The sequence below is a fragment of the Ochotona princeps genome, chromosome 1 (genome assembly GCF_030435755.1).
Source record: "Ochotona princeps isolate mOchPri1 chromosome 1, mOchPri1.hap1, whole genome shotgun sequence".
Lineage (NCBI taxonomy): Eukaryota > Metazoa > Chordata > Mammalia > Lagomorpha > Ochotonidae > Ochotona > Ochotona princeps.
This window is the reverse complement of record NC_080832.1, coordinates 23,034,982-23,051,405: the sequence shown is the minus strand read 5'-3', so window position 1 is coordinate 23,051,405 and position 16,424 is coordinate 23,034,982. Positions and strand designations below refer to the sequence as shown.

General features: G+C 38.5%; 1 protein-coding gene across 1 annotated transcript; it reads left to right on the top strand.

Moving 5' to 3' along the window:
* Nucleotides 1–13,497: 13,497 nt before the first annotated feature.
* On the top strand, nt 13,498–13,788 carry LOC101532943 (large ribosomal subunit protein uL29-like). The gene has a single exon (XM_036494185.2). The coding sequence runs from the start codon at nt 13,498–13,500 to the stop codon at nt 13,786–13,788; it is 291 nt and encodes a 96-aa protein (XP_036350078.2).
* The last annotated feature ends 2,636 nt before the right edge of the window (nt 13,789–16,424 follow it).

Sequence of the window (16,424 nt, the reverse complement as noted above, 5' to 3'; positions counted from 1 at the left end):
GACAACAGCACCTGCCAATTCATGAGGACTAGTAGTGGGCCAAGCTGTGCTAGACTGTAGCACTCACCAATGAGACCTGGAACTGAAGTGGGCTAGGCTGAGCCAGGCTGTAACACCTGCTGAGCAACTGCCAACGCTGGGGGTAGGCAGTCTTATACTTGGCCGCACCACTTGTTGGCACACATAAACTCACGCCTGAAGCAGCCATGGCAGGGGGACTTGGGATACTTCTCTTGATGGGCTATTGTTTCCACTAGTGAGTATGAGAACTGGGACTGGGGGTGAGCCAGTGTGGGGATAGACCATACTGGGGTAGGCTGGTGGACACGAGAGCCAGAGTAGTGCAGACCAGCCAAGCTAAGCTGCAGCACCAGCTGGCAGTTGTTGGGATTGTGTATAAATTATGTCAGGCTGGACTGCAGTATCCTTGGCTGGCTCGTGATTCAGAATTATGAATATCCCTGTCAGGGGAACTGTGGGCACTACCCTGCTAGACTGTCATTTTTGTTGGTGAGACAAGAACCAGGACTGAGGACATGCCATGCTGGGCACATCAGCAGCATGTGTCAGTATAAGTGGGGGCCTGGTTTGGGGGCAAATAAGGCTAATTTAAGCTGTATCACCTCTGACTGTGCAAAAAAGTTGGATGGGATATGGTCTGAGCCAAGCTAAGCCATAGCAAAGTTTGGCATATGCAGAAATTGGAGCTAGGGAAAGGCCTAATGGAGGTTTTTTGGAGCTGCCCCAACCAGGCCATGGGACCTGCTGGCATGCATGATTTGGGGTTTGTGCTGGTTGCTGGGCTAGGCACAGCACCTGCTGGTTCATATGAAATGTGGGGCTGAGGAGGAACTAACCAAGAGGCATCCACTGGAATGTGCATTGGCTGGTGCAAGTGACAACCCACACTATACCCTGAACTGGCCAGCATGCATAGAGTCAAATCAGAGGTCACTTCAGGCACTTTCCTCGGGGAACTCCTCGACCAGACCTCTGAATTCAGACCCTGGCCATAGGGAAAATTATAAGATGTGTAGTTTAACTGTGCAATGCATGTGTGATACTTCTGCAGTTGATAGCATGTTCAGATGCACATGGGGAATGTGACAGCTAGTTTATGTAGGCCAGCAAATGAGGCCAACTGCCTCATCAGAGTATGGAAAGCAGAACAGGTTGAGCAATTCTCCTGGCCAAGACATACAGCATGTTCCTGGGCCTGGGGATGAACTAAGGTAGACCTTGGAAAGGTTTTCTCAACCCTGGAGCAATGAAACCCGCAGCCTCTTGGGATTATCAAGATCACCCATGCAACAAATTCTGTCAAAGGACTGTCCCCTATGCCCTGGTGCTGATAGAGTTTGACAGCAATGAGTGGCCCTCTCTTTTCCCTCCCGTATATCCCAGGTGCACAGAGGAGAAAAAGACTGAAATATCCCACACACCTTTTTCCATAATGAATTCTTCCCACCCTAATCAAAAGTCTACATGGGCATTCATATCTCTCAACTATGTAAACAGTATTAAAAATAAAATTTAAAAAGAAAAGAATTTCACCAATCTTATTATTTACCTTTTATTCTGCTATGATTCTGCACACAGGACAGTCTGGATTCACCCACTTGCTATTTTTTTCAAGCTTCTAAAATGACATTATGTTCTTTGTTTACTCAGTTAAATAATTTGAGCAACTGAAATCTCTGTTATGTCACACTGATAATATAATTGCATATGGAGAATCTTTTTTTAAAGCTGTTAATTTTATTTGAAAAGCAGAGAGACTGAGTGAGACAGAGACTTTTCTTCTGGACACTCACCCAGATCTCCCACATGGTGGTAAGAATCAAGTGCATAGATCGTCATGTGATGGCTTTCTAGGAATCATAATATAAATTGGAAATGGAGTAGCTGTGATTAAAATGAACAGTTGCATAAGGGATGCTGGGCTTGCAACTGGTTTGTTCATTCTTTGTTCCACAGTGTCTGACTTCTTTGTATACGAGTGAAACTGACAGCTTGAAATTTGATTATTGCTTAAAACTATGGTATTTCTACTTTCTAGTTGTTGAACATATTTATATAGTGGAGGAATAAGCCTGTGTTTCTAAACTAAGCAAAATGTATGCTATGGAAAGAAAACAAAACAAGAAAAAAGGAAGGAAAGAAAGAAGGAAGGAGAAAAATATTACATGCTAAAAATTTATGTAAAAAATAGAGAAATGAATAAATGCTGCAAAAATAACTCAATTTTCTATTCAACTTTTTAAATTGGGATCATATTGGTAACTTGAAATAACTCAAGGCAAAAAAATTGTGTTATGAAAACCAGCAAATGCTATAAATCAGATCCATCCAACTCATAGACATCTGTTCAATATTTACAAACACAACATTTCATTTTTGCTAGTGGGAAGTAAATGAAATACAGAGTCATACTATTTAAATTCTAGTTCCAAAGGTAACTGTGTATTTCATGTTAGAATATTATCTATATCTCTCTTATTTGTGAAAGATGAACAAAGTATATTTTGTTTAAAGGGTGACGATGCTTAAATGTAGAACTTTAAGTAGTACCATTAACTGACCTCTAACAAAATTTGTCTATCAAAATATTGATTTCCTACACTTTCACAATTGAGTTATAAGTGAAGTTTAGGCAGTCAATTACCATTGGTTCTTCGTTTTTCCCTTACACTTATATACCAAAATGGTAGATTATTTGATGAATCCAAAAATACATGTTTTCTTGTTGGGAGCATGAACATCAAACTCAAGTTTGAGAGCCTAAAAAGTTACAGTCTTCCAAAAATCACAGAGGCATTGGCTTGCATTGTGGAAACATAGTTATTCGATAGAGGTTAGATTTCCATTTGTGCTTATTTTTCAGAAAAAAAATTACATGGCTAAAATTTTTACTAGTTTTTCAAATTCATAAAATATAACCAGAATTACAAGTTTTGCTTTCTTTTATGTGGTCATTAATTATAGTTCTCTTTTTACTCATATTTTATTTGGCTTAAAATATTTTTCAGAGGCAACCATTAATCAACTATTAAAGAAACAATTTTTGATGCCAATAAAAGCCCTCTATAACCTTCCTGACTAAATTAATTCACTATTTATTTCCAAAGGAGGATGTAACTATCAAATGCCGTAATCCAAAAAACTTAGAATTTAAATACTATTCCACTGGAATATTCTTCAATAATACAAAACATTATCCATTTTTTACGTGACTGGATGAGACTATTTCCAGGTAATGAAGTCAACAAATAGTAATACATTAATTAAATCACCTGAATCTTTATAATATGTACTTTTGTGCAATACTTTGTGGAGTATAAAATCAATAGCAAATGTTCTCTTTTTCTAAGTAGTTCACCCCTAATACATCAAACATAAGTTGGCTTCATTAAAAAGGATAGCTTCAAAGAAACATGCTCTGAGATGATGCAAGAGTGTGTTAAAGTTAGTAGAAGGTGAACATATACAACTACATTGGTTTAAAAAAAAACAACTAAAAATCACACAAAAATATAATGGTAGTTTTGAGAATAGAGATTTCCAGCTTACTATGTAAGAGAACATAAGTATTGCATAAAGTAGAAGTGACACTTTATTCTACTCTTAAAAGATGAATGAAACTTTGGTTTGCTGTTAGATTGAATAAGACAGAGACAAGTATAAGAGTAAGAATATAGGAGAATACAAATTACTAGTGTGAGAACAGCTGCTAATTTAGATAGTCTTAGGTGATGCAGGAAGTGCAATTATTAAAGTCACAAATAGATTAGGTTTTTCTCCTTCTTGACCTAGACTGTCATGTATTTTTTCCATGTTTTTGAGGCTTTGTTTGTTTGTTTTTTGTTTGTTTTTTTAATATATTTTTATTATATTGCATTATGTGACACAGTTTTATAGGTCCTGGGATTCCCCCCACCCTTCCCAAACCCTCCCCACATGGCGGATTCCTCCACCTTGCTGCATTGCCACAGTTCAAGTTCAGTTGAGATTCTTTCATTACAAGCATATACCAAGCATAGAGTCCAGCATTTTATTGTCCAGATAAGTTCAACGGCTTCTTGGGGAGACCATCTCTGGTCTGAAGGTAGAACCAATAGAGTGTCATCCCGATCAATTAAAAGCCCCATCATAATATCAGCAACAATTTATAATGCTATGGAATTAGTAGACAGAGTATTGTGTAACCAATATGTTAAAAAAAAATACAAGTTCTTAACCACATCAGGTTGAGATAATATTACATTTTACAGGTACTATTTTTCATATTGACATAATTTCATCTTAAATTAAGGCAAACATGTGGTATCTAACCTTTTGGGATTGGCTCATTTCCCTTAGCATTATGGTTTCCAGTTGGGCCCATTTGGCCACAAAGAACTGCATTTTGTTTTTTTTTAATAGCGGAGTAGTATTCCATGAAGTAGATGAACCATAGTTTTCTTATCCAGTCTTCTGCTGGTGGGCGTTTCGGTTGCTTCCATGTTTTTGCAATTACTGATTGGGCTGCTATGAACATAGAGGTGCATGTTGGTTTCTCGTGAAACAGGTGTTTTGGATATATTCCTAGGAGTGCTATTGCTGGATCATATGGTATGCAGATATTCAGTTGTTTGAATGTTCTCCATACTGATTTCCATAGAGGCTGTACCAACCTGCATCTCCAGCAGCAGTGGAGTAGGGTTCCCTTTTCCTGCAACCTCGCCAACAAGTGTTGTTGGTGTTTTTTTTTTTTTTTTTTTTTTTAATGTGCACCAATCTTACTGGCATTAGATGGTACCTCATCGATGTCTAAATTTGGATTTCCCTTATTGCCAGGGTGTTTGTTTGTTTTTATTGGAAAGGAAGATTCACAGACGGAAGGAGATACAGAGTGAAAGACCTTCCATCCACGGGTTGACTCCCCAGATTACCGCAATGGCTGGAGCTGAGCTGATCTGAAGCCAAGCATTAGGAGCTTGTTCCAGGTCTCTCAAGCAGGACTCATGGTCCCAAGGCTTTGGCTATCCTCCACTGATACCCCAGACCATAAGCAGGAAGTTGTATGACATGCTGCGCAGCCAGGCACAAACTGGTGCACATCAGGGATCCTGGCACCTACAGTGTGACGATTAGCCAACTGAACCATTATGCTGGTCTTCAATTTATATGTACTTACTTTTCAGTACCATTCATTATAACTTACTTGAATACTTAACTGTTATTGGGTATGTGTGTACTGCTTGTTTAGGTTTTTTTTCATCAGCTAAATTTTATTTTTGTTTTAAAAAGATATTTCAAATACATTTCCTATTTTGCTGCCACATGTTAACATACAGGAAATTATACATAATCATTATCTTTCAAGGTCCTAAAAGTTCAGAAGGTCTAACATGAAAAATGACAATAAAATCTGACAGATGCTAATTATGAATTATTGTACGAAATCATAAAACATGAAATCATGAATGAATTAATAGCTGGTAGTGCTCATCATATTGAAATATAAATTTTTGAGGGAGAAAAATATTAAATAAAATTATAACAGCATTATTTCCCATCTATTATTGAAAACTTCTATAATTTTGGAGCTAAGGTAATCAGAGAATACAACCTCATTGACAAAAAATAATGATCACACGTGAGGATGCTGTTCTTTTTCATAACATGCTGCATGAGAACTCTTCATAATGAATGACCTGTTCCACAGTTCTAACAGTGAGTATTCACTCCTTTCACCCTTAATGCCAGGACAGAGAAGCAACAGAGTCCAAAAAGGATATATAATCCCATATTTTAAAAGCTTATGTGGCTTCCATTAAGAATTAAATATCATTTAAGCATTTTCATAATCATAAACTATATTTATTAGAAAAGCGTACTGCTTAATAACCTGTGGCCATATTTAGAAAAGTAATGACAGACTCTGCCACTGTGGCTTCAATTTAATAGGCAACAAAAAATTATATTTAATCACTTGAACACAAACAGAAAAGAGATACCGATAAAATATATTTGAAATATCAGGAATATAAAAATATATTGGTATTGGAAAACTGACTGTGGTTATCAAAAAATGTTGATTCTTTCTCTGTGTTTCTTTTGTCATTACTTTCACATGATATGCAATGGAACCTCATGGAAAGGGACTTAAGAAATTTATTTTCACTCCCCAAATTCTTGAAATCCTTGACTAGCTATCATTTTGGATATCAAACATTTTCATAAATGGTTCTGGGTACTCCTTACACATTATGAATCTTGAAATGCACAGAAAGATACAATTACATCAAGTCCACCACACCTAATCAGGCAATAAGACACAGTCCAAAGGAAAGCATAGGTGTGGGTCAGTGTTGCAAACATACGAATCAGAAGTACCAACTTCCGGAGGTGAGCAGGAATTTGGGTTACCTTCATACCTCTTTTCAAATGCAAGTACTACTACACTACATCCTCTAGAAATTGGTCATGTTTTCTTCACTAGAGGGATGTGATCTATATGCATATTGATGTTTCTCAGAATTTAAGTTAGAAGCATTACTGATGTTTGTAATAGAAAAAAATTTTTTTTTGGTATCCCCTAACTCCCCCTTTGGATCAATTGTGTTCTTCCAGAAGGATAAGCTTAAATTCTAAACCAGGAAAACTTTGAATGCAATCTTATTTGGAAATAAGGATATTATAAACATTAATTAATTAGTGGGCTGGGTGTGCTTTAAAACAGTAGAAGTTGTCTTCATAACAAGAAGAATGTTTGAACAGAGAAGATGATGTGAAGGTAGAGGCAAAGTTTCAGAGGATTCATCAAGAGTAAAGCAATGTCAAGAAAACAGAATAGGCAAAAGGGAATTCCTCCCAAAGGGTATTCACGGAAGTCAGTTTTGGACCACTAGATTTCAGAAGTGTGATTGAACATGTTTAAGATGTTGGTGGGGCTTGGTAATGGCACCCTGAGGAATGTAGCATGATGTTCATTCTAGCAATTAATTAAAACATGTAAAGTAGTGTCAGAGTTTTTCATTTTGCTAATACTCCAAGTGAGAGAGGGGCAAGATCTATCTGCAAATGACTGGGTGGCAAATAATTTTGGATTTGTGGTCCTGCTGGTACCTGCTGCTACCTGTTACAATTTTCATCTCTGTTACTGTAGCCTAACAGAAGCCAAAGGCAATATCGGAATGCTTCTGCATGGCTATTTTCCAATAAAACATTGTTTGCCCTGTGTTCTAGACTGCCTAATATTGCTTTTCTTTTTCATTTTTATATAGATATTTTCATCTATTGTCCTTTTGTTTAGTATATTGAAATTAGCGCACAGTTCAGCCTGCAGGGTATCACTTGGGAAATTGTTATCCAGGTATGGTGGACAAAATAACAGTTCCAGAAAGAATGTAAGGCACTATTCTAGGAGCCTGTGGTTGTGTTTCATTATGTGACAAATGGAATTTATACATGTAATTTGAAACATCTTCTGATGAGGCCCAGCACGATAGCTTAGTGGTTGAAGTCCTCGCCTTGCATGCGCCGTATGAGCACCGGTTCCTATCTAGGCATCTCTATTTCCCTTCCCACTCCCTGCCTGTAGCCTGGGAAAGCAGTGAAAGATGGCCCAGAGCCTTGCTACCCTGCAGACCTGGCATGGCAGACCTGGAAGAAGCTCCCAGCTCCTGGCTTCAAATTGGCTCAGCAATGGCTGTCGCAGCTACTTGGGGAGTGAGTCAACACACTAAAATCTCATTCTCTGATTCTCTTTTTCTGTGTAAATCTGACTTTGCAATAAAAATAAATAAATCTTTAAAAAGTCTGATGCTGAAATTGTGTCTGGCTTTGGCTTGGTCCATACCTGGCTATTACTACCGTTTGGGGAGTTAGCCAAAGAATCCTCTTCTGCTTTTTCTGTCTCTTCCCCTTCTCCTTCCAATGACTTGCCTTCTCCTTCTTTTCCCCCTCACTCTAGCTTTCAAGCAAAGTAATGAACAGATAAATATATAAAATACAAGAAATCACATTTCTCAAGCCCGAGTAATGGCAGTTGGTCTGATGTGATAACTGAATGCTGCTTTTGGTAAATCTTGTTAAATAACAGAGAGATTCTTCTCCAAAGAAGTATATGTATTTAGGAACAGTGTGTTTTATTTCATTTTATTTAAAAATATGTATTATTTATTCTGAAAGAATACAGGGCAAAAGGAAAAGGGAAAGAGAGAGGATCTTCCATCTGCTGATTCATCTCCATAGGCCACAACTGCTCAATAGTCCAGGCCAAAGTAAAACATGAATAACTTTAACCAGGTTTCCCATGTGAGTGGCAGACACCCAAGTCCTTGGACCATCATTGGGTGCTTTACCTAGCCTGTTAGCTGGAAGCTAGATTGGAAGTAGAGCAGCCTGGATTCAAACTAATACCCACCCAGGATGCTAGCACTCCAAGTGAAGGCTTCATTTTCTGTAGCACATATGGGGGGGGGGCAATGGCAGCGATGAAATGCTTGCCACGGTAAAATTGAGCCATAGGAAGTTTCCTAAAATTCCAGCTGGAGAGGATAGTATAAAAATTTTTCAAATAACAGTTCTTGCCCTCAAGAATTAATAAGAATGGTGGTGTGGGTCCAAATCAACCAGTGAGACAGATGTCCTCAGAGGTGTACTTTTCCTGTCAAATGTGTGATGCAGGCGTTGTGAAAGGTTGTGTGTCTGCCCAAGGTCATGTGTCAGTAGCTTTTGTTGTTAGACATGTATGTGTGGAATCACCACTTTCCTGATCTCCTGGCTTTACTTATCTGTTTATTTCTGGTTGGGGTTTGACAGAATGGTCACACTTTGGTTGTGATCATTCTGAAATGTGTACAGTGGAATGCACAGACTTATTTCTGAGGGAGAACTTAATGAAAGGTAATTTTTTCCTCCTCTCTATGGATTATGACCAGTGTAGGCTAGCGTTGACTTCTCTGCTTCCAACACAATTCCAACTGATGTAGACTGTTCTTTAATATAGTTAGGAGATTCATAAAGCAAATTCATGTCAGAAGAAGGAACACCTTAGAGATATTACCTGAAAGTACAATTATCAAAAAAATAAAACAAAATGTACTTCATTACTGGATTTCAATAAAAACAAAAAAAAACAGGAGGGAAGACAATTTATAGGATGTGCCACCCAGGTAGGGGTGTTAAGCTCAGTATTTGAGATCCTTGTATGGAATGTCCACATTCGTACTTAGGTGGGCTTGCATTTCCAGCACTGTTTCTGATTCCAGCTTCCCACTTGCACGCACCCTGGTGACAGCTCAACTTAAGTTTTGTCACTGACATGGGAGTCCTACATGAAGCCTTGCCTTTTGGTTTGGGCGTGGCTTAATTTCAGCACTCATGGACAGTTGGAGATGAGGCATCTCATCCTTTTTATAGATCTATAGCTATCATATTTTCATTTTGTTTGGAACATAGACATATCACTAGAGTGTAAAGTCAGCCTGCCAACATGGTCAAGTTCTGGTAAGAACCCTGTTTCTGGTTTGCAGATGCAACCTTATGCTCACAATTTTGAGATCTATGTATGATTTTTTCATACTGTTTCTTTCCCATGACCTTTTTGGAAGTCTCTCATATGTATGAATTTCAAATATTTTTCATCAAAAATGAATTTTGTCTTTCAATTTCATCTTTTTATGAATCTCACAAAGTGCATTCATATTCTTTCAGCACCTTAAAAATGTCTTCAAATTTACATTGCTTTCTCATGAAATACCAGATTAGTTTGTTTATAGTGATTCCTTTTGAAAAAACAGTATTTGTTTTTATTTGAAAGGCAGAGTTACAGAGAAAGACAGAGAGAGAGGCATCTCATCTTTTCTCAGTCTGTCTGCCTGTCTCTTTGGCCTTAAAAACGAACAGCGGCAGTAACAGCAAGATGAAAACAGCCCTCCTGACCTTTGTGATATGGGCTTCATAGAGAATTCTACCATATCTGTGTGTTCCTTATCAAGCTAGCTGATGATCTAGGTATGATCATTTCTATTGGAAAAGCATTTGCATCCCTAATCATCTTCAAACCAATGACAGTGATAATATTCCTTTTAGTGTATCAGTACTGCTGTACTAGTGATCGTGTAACTAATACAGATGTCTAGGGGAGGAGCCTCACAATTGTATCGCATCCTGTCCTGCCTGTGGCAGCCGCATCCCTCAGCTCTGACTGGCCTCTGCTAGAACTGCTTGCCATCCAGGTTGCACTGGGAATATGAAAATCCATTTGTCTTTAATCTTCTGGAAGAAGTAATGTGAAATACAAGGTAATTTACTGGAAAGAGTGAAAAAATGTAAATCCACAAAACACACTTGCTTTATTATTTCAACATGTGCATTTTCCTATGAAAAATGACCAAGTTGCCATAATAATTTAACACCAGCTGACTTTAGTGAGTGGTTTGTGCTTATCACTCTATTGACTCGGATGCTGTGATGTCATCAACGCTCAATTTAAAACACAAAGATAGTGTGGTGAACAGAAAAATTGATCCCAGCTCCCAAGGCCTTGGCAGAGGCTCTGAAAGTAATGTCTGAGTAAAAGCAAGCAAACAAACAACAAAAACCAATCTGGTGAAAGCAAGCTCCACCATCAGCGCACTTGGAGTCTGCAGATGCTTTGTAATGCAATCTGACAAGTTATTTTTGTCATTTTCCTACCTGCAGGGCAAGAGGCTGCCTCAATACGCAAACATTGTGTGGTTTTATTACCTCACAGTTCTCTTGCTTCGCGTTGATGTAAATGAATTTGTGTTGAATAAAACTATAATTTTAAATGCATGAGTTGCTAGATAAATCAGTTTACTTGTATTTGTGTCAATAAATCTATGAGGTTTATGAAATTACCAGTTCTTCCATAGTCTCAATCAATGCCTAAGGATGACAGATCTACTCACATTCTTTTGTATCTCCACATTGGTGTATATTACAAAAAATGCTTTTAAAAATGCATAAGCTTTTATGGTTTTCTTTTCATTGAAATACAATGTAAGCTCATAAAAACCCAGAAAGACACAACTCACCAAATTATCACAGAGAAACAGGCTGCCATCACATCCAAATATTCAGTGAGAAGACAAGGCTTCATCACGCATCAGCAGCCTCTTTGAAAACCCTCTGACAACTGTAATCTCTTCCCCTGGCCTCAAATAACCAATCAGACTTCTGATTTACAGCATCATATATAACTGTGGCTCTAATTTTTTCAATCTTGTGTATGTCTTGTTGTTTTGTGTGTTATTTTGTATTCCTTGTTTCCTGACATTGTTTATATAAAATCAAATATAGTTTTTCTGTAAGTACAGTTTTTGAATTTCAATTTTTATGTAATTCCCAATTGCTCTCCTAAAATGCTACAAATCTTCTGTGGCTGAAAAGTTTTGCTTTATTTTTATAATGTGTATTGGTATACACACATGTCATATATAGAGAAAATATTTAATCATCATCTTAGTGCATTTAAACTTATTTTTATTAATCATGTCAATAGAAGCTTTCAGGTGGGAATATCTAAAATGTTAAAGTCACACATAAAATTAGTAAAATATTTTATACACCTTTTTAGATTGTTTCCCATGGTTTGGTTTTATAAATATCGGGAGCCTCTTCTCACTTCTCCTTCCTGCCTGCCCATGCTTACTCTGCTGTTTTCCCCCATACTATTACAACAGTATACTTTTTCAGCAACTGTCACACATCCAACATTCTAATATTTAAGTTATCCTGGCATTGTAAATATAGGCAACTGCAGAAAATCTAGTATCCTATTGTGAAGATACATTTAAAAGATTTAATGGGAGTTCTCCTTTTATTCAGGAATAAAGATGCATACTGCAACAGATCTTCACTTCCTGGTTTGTTTACCTCCATCATACAGTTCATTAATGAGAATATATGTCTATAGATGTTTATCTGTATGTCTATTTGTTTTGTGTTTTGCATGAATGTTGCCTTATGAACATGTCCTCTTGAGACATATACTTTTGGGATTGGCTTATTTTACTGAACATAATGCTTTCCAGTTGGGACCACTTTACAAATTGTAGAATTTCATTGTTTTGCATGGCTGACTAGTATTTCATGGAATAGATGTACCATGGTTTCTTAACCCATTCCTTTTTCAATGGATATCTGGATGTCTTTGCTATTATGAATTGCAATGCTATAAATACATGATTTCAGTTCAATTTGTTATATGCAGATTGGACTCCCTTTAGAAATATTTCTTTTTCATTTTTTTTAGATTTTATTATTATTATTATTATCATCATCATCATCAATTTATGATATAGTTCCATAGGCTCCTGGTATTTCCCTGTTCCCTGCCCCAATTCCACCCCCCACCTGGTTCCCCTATATCATTGCTATAGTATAGTTCTTCATGCACAGTCATATGTCCATCATTGCTGGCATGGACAATGGTAGAGAGTCAAGATATAGTAAACAGTTTCATTGTAAGTCCATCTTTGTCTGGAAATAGGAATGCATATTACATCATACCCTCACATCTGGATATGTTAGTCTCCATTTCACAACTACTGTACATCCCCTCAAATGAAAAGTCATAATACAAAATCAACAATACACAGAAAAATAGAAATTTACAATGCCATGAAGTTAAATGACATGTTACTAGATATGACAGACTCCATTACACAGCTTCTATACATCCCCTTAAATGAAGAGCCACAAAACAAAATCAACATCAGGGAGAAAAAAGAAATTAACAACACCATGAAATTAAATAACATGCTACTGGGCCCAGTGGCATTGGCCTAGCAGCTAAAAGTCCTTGCCTTGAACGTGCCGGGATTCCATATGGGCACTGGTTCTAATCCCAGCAGCTCCACTTCCCATCCAGCTCCCTGCTTGTGGCCCGGGAAAGCAGCACCGGCCATTGCACTCATTTGGGGAGTGAATCATCGACAGAAGATCTTCCTCTCTGTCTCTCTTCCTCTCTGTACATCTGACTTTGTAATAAAAAAATAAGTCTTTCTAAAAAAAAATGCTAATAAATGACTAATGAAAGAAATGAAAATCAAGAACCTTCTTGCAAAAAATGATGCTTTTGTATGATCTATGAGTCATTGAAGAATTTAATCAGAAGAAAGTATTTTGAAGAGGTGACACTAACAGAAAACACAAAACCCATGCAATATAGTTTCCGCTAATTTCTGTTGGTGAAATGTGTCTCTTCTAGACAACAAATGGATGGGTTTTGTTTTTTAATCCAGTCTACTAATCTATGACGTTTGATTGAGGTAAAGCCATTTACATTCAGGGTTAATATGTATGGGTGGTACTTTGGTCCAGTCATTTTAGGAATGGGTTGTTTATTGGTTTAGTCTTCTGTTGTCATTTTGCTGGGATCTTCTTCCCATTTGCCTTTGGTTTCAGTGGGTTCTATTCCTCTTCTCTTCAAGAGAACATCTTGCTCTTTCCCTCAGGGCAGTGACGGTGGCAGCAGTAGTCATGGCCAAGATCAAGGCTTGGAACCTCCACGACAAGAAGAAGGAGGAGCTGCTGAAGCAGCTGGATGACCTCAAAGTGGAGCTGTTGCAGCTGCGCATTGCCAAGGTCACTGGCGGTGCAGGGTCCAAGCTGTCCAAGATCCCCGTTGTCCGCAAGTCCTTCGCCTGGGACTACATCAACCAGACCCAGAAGGAAAACCTCAGGAAGTTCTACAAGGGCAAGAAGCACGAGCCCCTGGACCTGTGGCTCAAGCAAACGCGTGCAATGCAGCACCATCTCAGCAAGCACTAGCAGAACCTCAAGACCAAGAAGCAGCTGTACCTGCTGGGGAAGTACGCCGTCAAGGCCTGAGCCCGGCCAGCAGTGGCAATACAATTAACACACACACACACACACACACACACACACACACACACACACCATTTGGAAGTATCATTTGTAGGGCAGGTTTGGAAGAGGCAAATTCTTTTAACTTTTCTTTACTGTGGAAGAATTTTGTTTCATTTTTAAAGACAAAAGAAAGCTTTGTTGGATATGTTATCCTGAGCCAATAACTTTTTGCTTTTAGAGTCTGGAAGATGTCACTCCATTCTCTTCTTGCCTGTAGAGTTTCCTGTGAGAGATCTCCTGTGAGTTTAATTAGCATTCCTTTATATGTCAATTGATTTTTTAACATGTACATGTAAGCATATTTTTCTTATGTTTAATTGAAGATAGCTTGATGATCATGTGTCTTGGTGAAGTTCGCTTTTGATCAAACCTAATGGGAGTTCTGTGCCCCTCCTGGATCTTGTTTCCCAATTCTTTCTCTAGATTAGGGAAATGTTCCTTTATTATTTCATTAAATACATTTGCAAACTCAGCTTCTCTTTCTGCACCTTCTGGGACTCCCATAACTCTTATATTTGGCCTCTTAATAGTGTCTTTCAATTCTTGAATACTTTTTTTTTTGGCCTCATCCAGCTCTGCTTCCAGCTTTTTGTTTGCTTCTCCCTGATGACAGGAAATATCTTCCAATGCTGAGATTCTTTCTTCTGCTTGCTTCTTTCTATTTTGAAGACTCTCCACTGTACTTTTAATTTGCTCTACTGTGTTCTTAATTTCTGATATATCAGCCTTGATTTGCTTTATTGCTGCTATTGCTTGTGTAAAATATTCCTTAAATTCTTTGAACTCTTGTATGTGCTTCTCATTGTTGATCAGAAGCTTTAAAATGAGTTTTATGAATTCTGGGTCCCCCATATTCTCTATGTCTTTCTCAGTTAACTCTGAGGGTTGGCATTGGGTTTTGCTCCTATGCAGGGGAGTTTTCAGTAATATTCATTGTGCCTTTGTCTCTTCTTTTGCTCTTGGTCATTGTACTTCTGGTTAGCAGAGTCTTCTCCTTGGGGCAGGTTTCTAAGCTCTGTCTGTCACCCACAGGTTTACAGTTTGATTTTGCTTACTGCAGTTGGTACACAACTCTTTGCTTGCAGCCACTTGTGCCACTCCCTCCAGCAAGTTCCAGGTCTGGGTTCTTATGTTAGATTTCTACAAAGAACTCCATTGCCCCAACTCCTGGCTCACCTATTTCTACCTCCTGTGATACTGTGCTGAGGCTGCACCACTTTCTGAACAACCTTTCTCCCACTTCCAGTTGAAGCAGGCCCCAGGACTGGGGAGGCACCAGGTGCCCTATATAGCTATGCTTTTCGTGGTGCTAATCTTGCCAGAACCTGTTGGACGTTAGATCTGGGTGCCACAAGGACCTATTTTGACCAGTATGATGCCACAGTTGATATTATTTTACTGCAGGACCAGTGCAATCAACTGAACTCAGTGAGTTCTCATGAGCTCAGCACATGCGCAGCTCACTGTTGTCCCCTGCACTCCTAAAGCTTTTGCCACAGTGTACAAAATAGCGCCTGACCTACCATTGCTAGAGTTTTTGATCTGCTGGCCATCAGGTCTGAGGGCTACCCGGACCTGTTTTGAGTGGAACCTGTAGAATGCCACGTTGCTGCAGTTCACTGAGTCAGAAATGAGTTCACTCCAGCTTAGTGTATGCTCAGTCCTTCCCTTGCCTTTGTCTCATTATGCAAAATGGCACCCAATTTGGCTCTAGGGGCTGACTGGGCTGTGAAATCCACACTGTTCTCGCACTGCCCATCTGGGATCTGCTGCTCTGTCTCTGCTCCTGGTCAAATCAAATGGACCAGCAGGATGGACGATTCTTTGTCTGGGTTCACCTCCCAAGCTCCCAGTAAAAGTCCCTTCCCACCTGGTTGCTGGAGTTCCGGATGCTGGTGGAGTTCAGATCGCCGTTCGCTGTCACTGGTGTATCAGTCACTGCAACACCACACCGTTGTGTCCACTGCCTTCCTGTGTCGGTCAGCCTCCAGGTACCCCTATGCTGTTGTTCTGTCCTCTCCTATTTCCTGGAATGCATCTTCTCCACTTCATTCTGATTAAATGTTTTTTCGTCCATTTAAACGTGTCCTTACCCTATTCAGTCATCTTGATTTCCACTTTAGAAATATTTCATGGAGTGGGATAGCTGGGGCATGGAGTAGATCACTTTTAAGTTGTCTTAGCCCTCTCCAAAATGACTTCAGCAGTGGCTATACTAGCCTACACTCCCACTAAAAGAGGAGGATATTGCTGCCCAAATACATGCCAGCAGGGCTTGTTAGCAGATTTCTGAATGTAGGCTAATCTTATCAGGGTTAGTTGAAACCTTAATGTGTATTTCCCTAATATTTAGGGAGCCTAAGTATTTTTTAAAGCACTACAATTATACCTTTGGATAAATATTATTATATAACTCAATTACTACTAATCTGAATTAATAATACTATTTAGTTTTATATGAGATTCAAGAGAAACATCTACTACATTATCAGACCTCCATTAAACATTGAGACTTTGTCAAAATAATTATGTGCCAG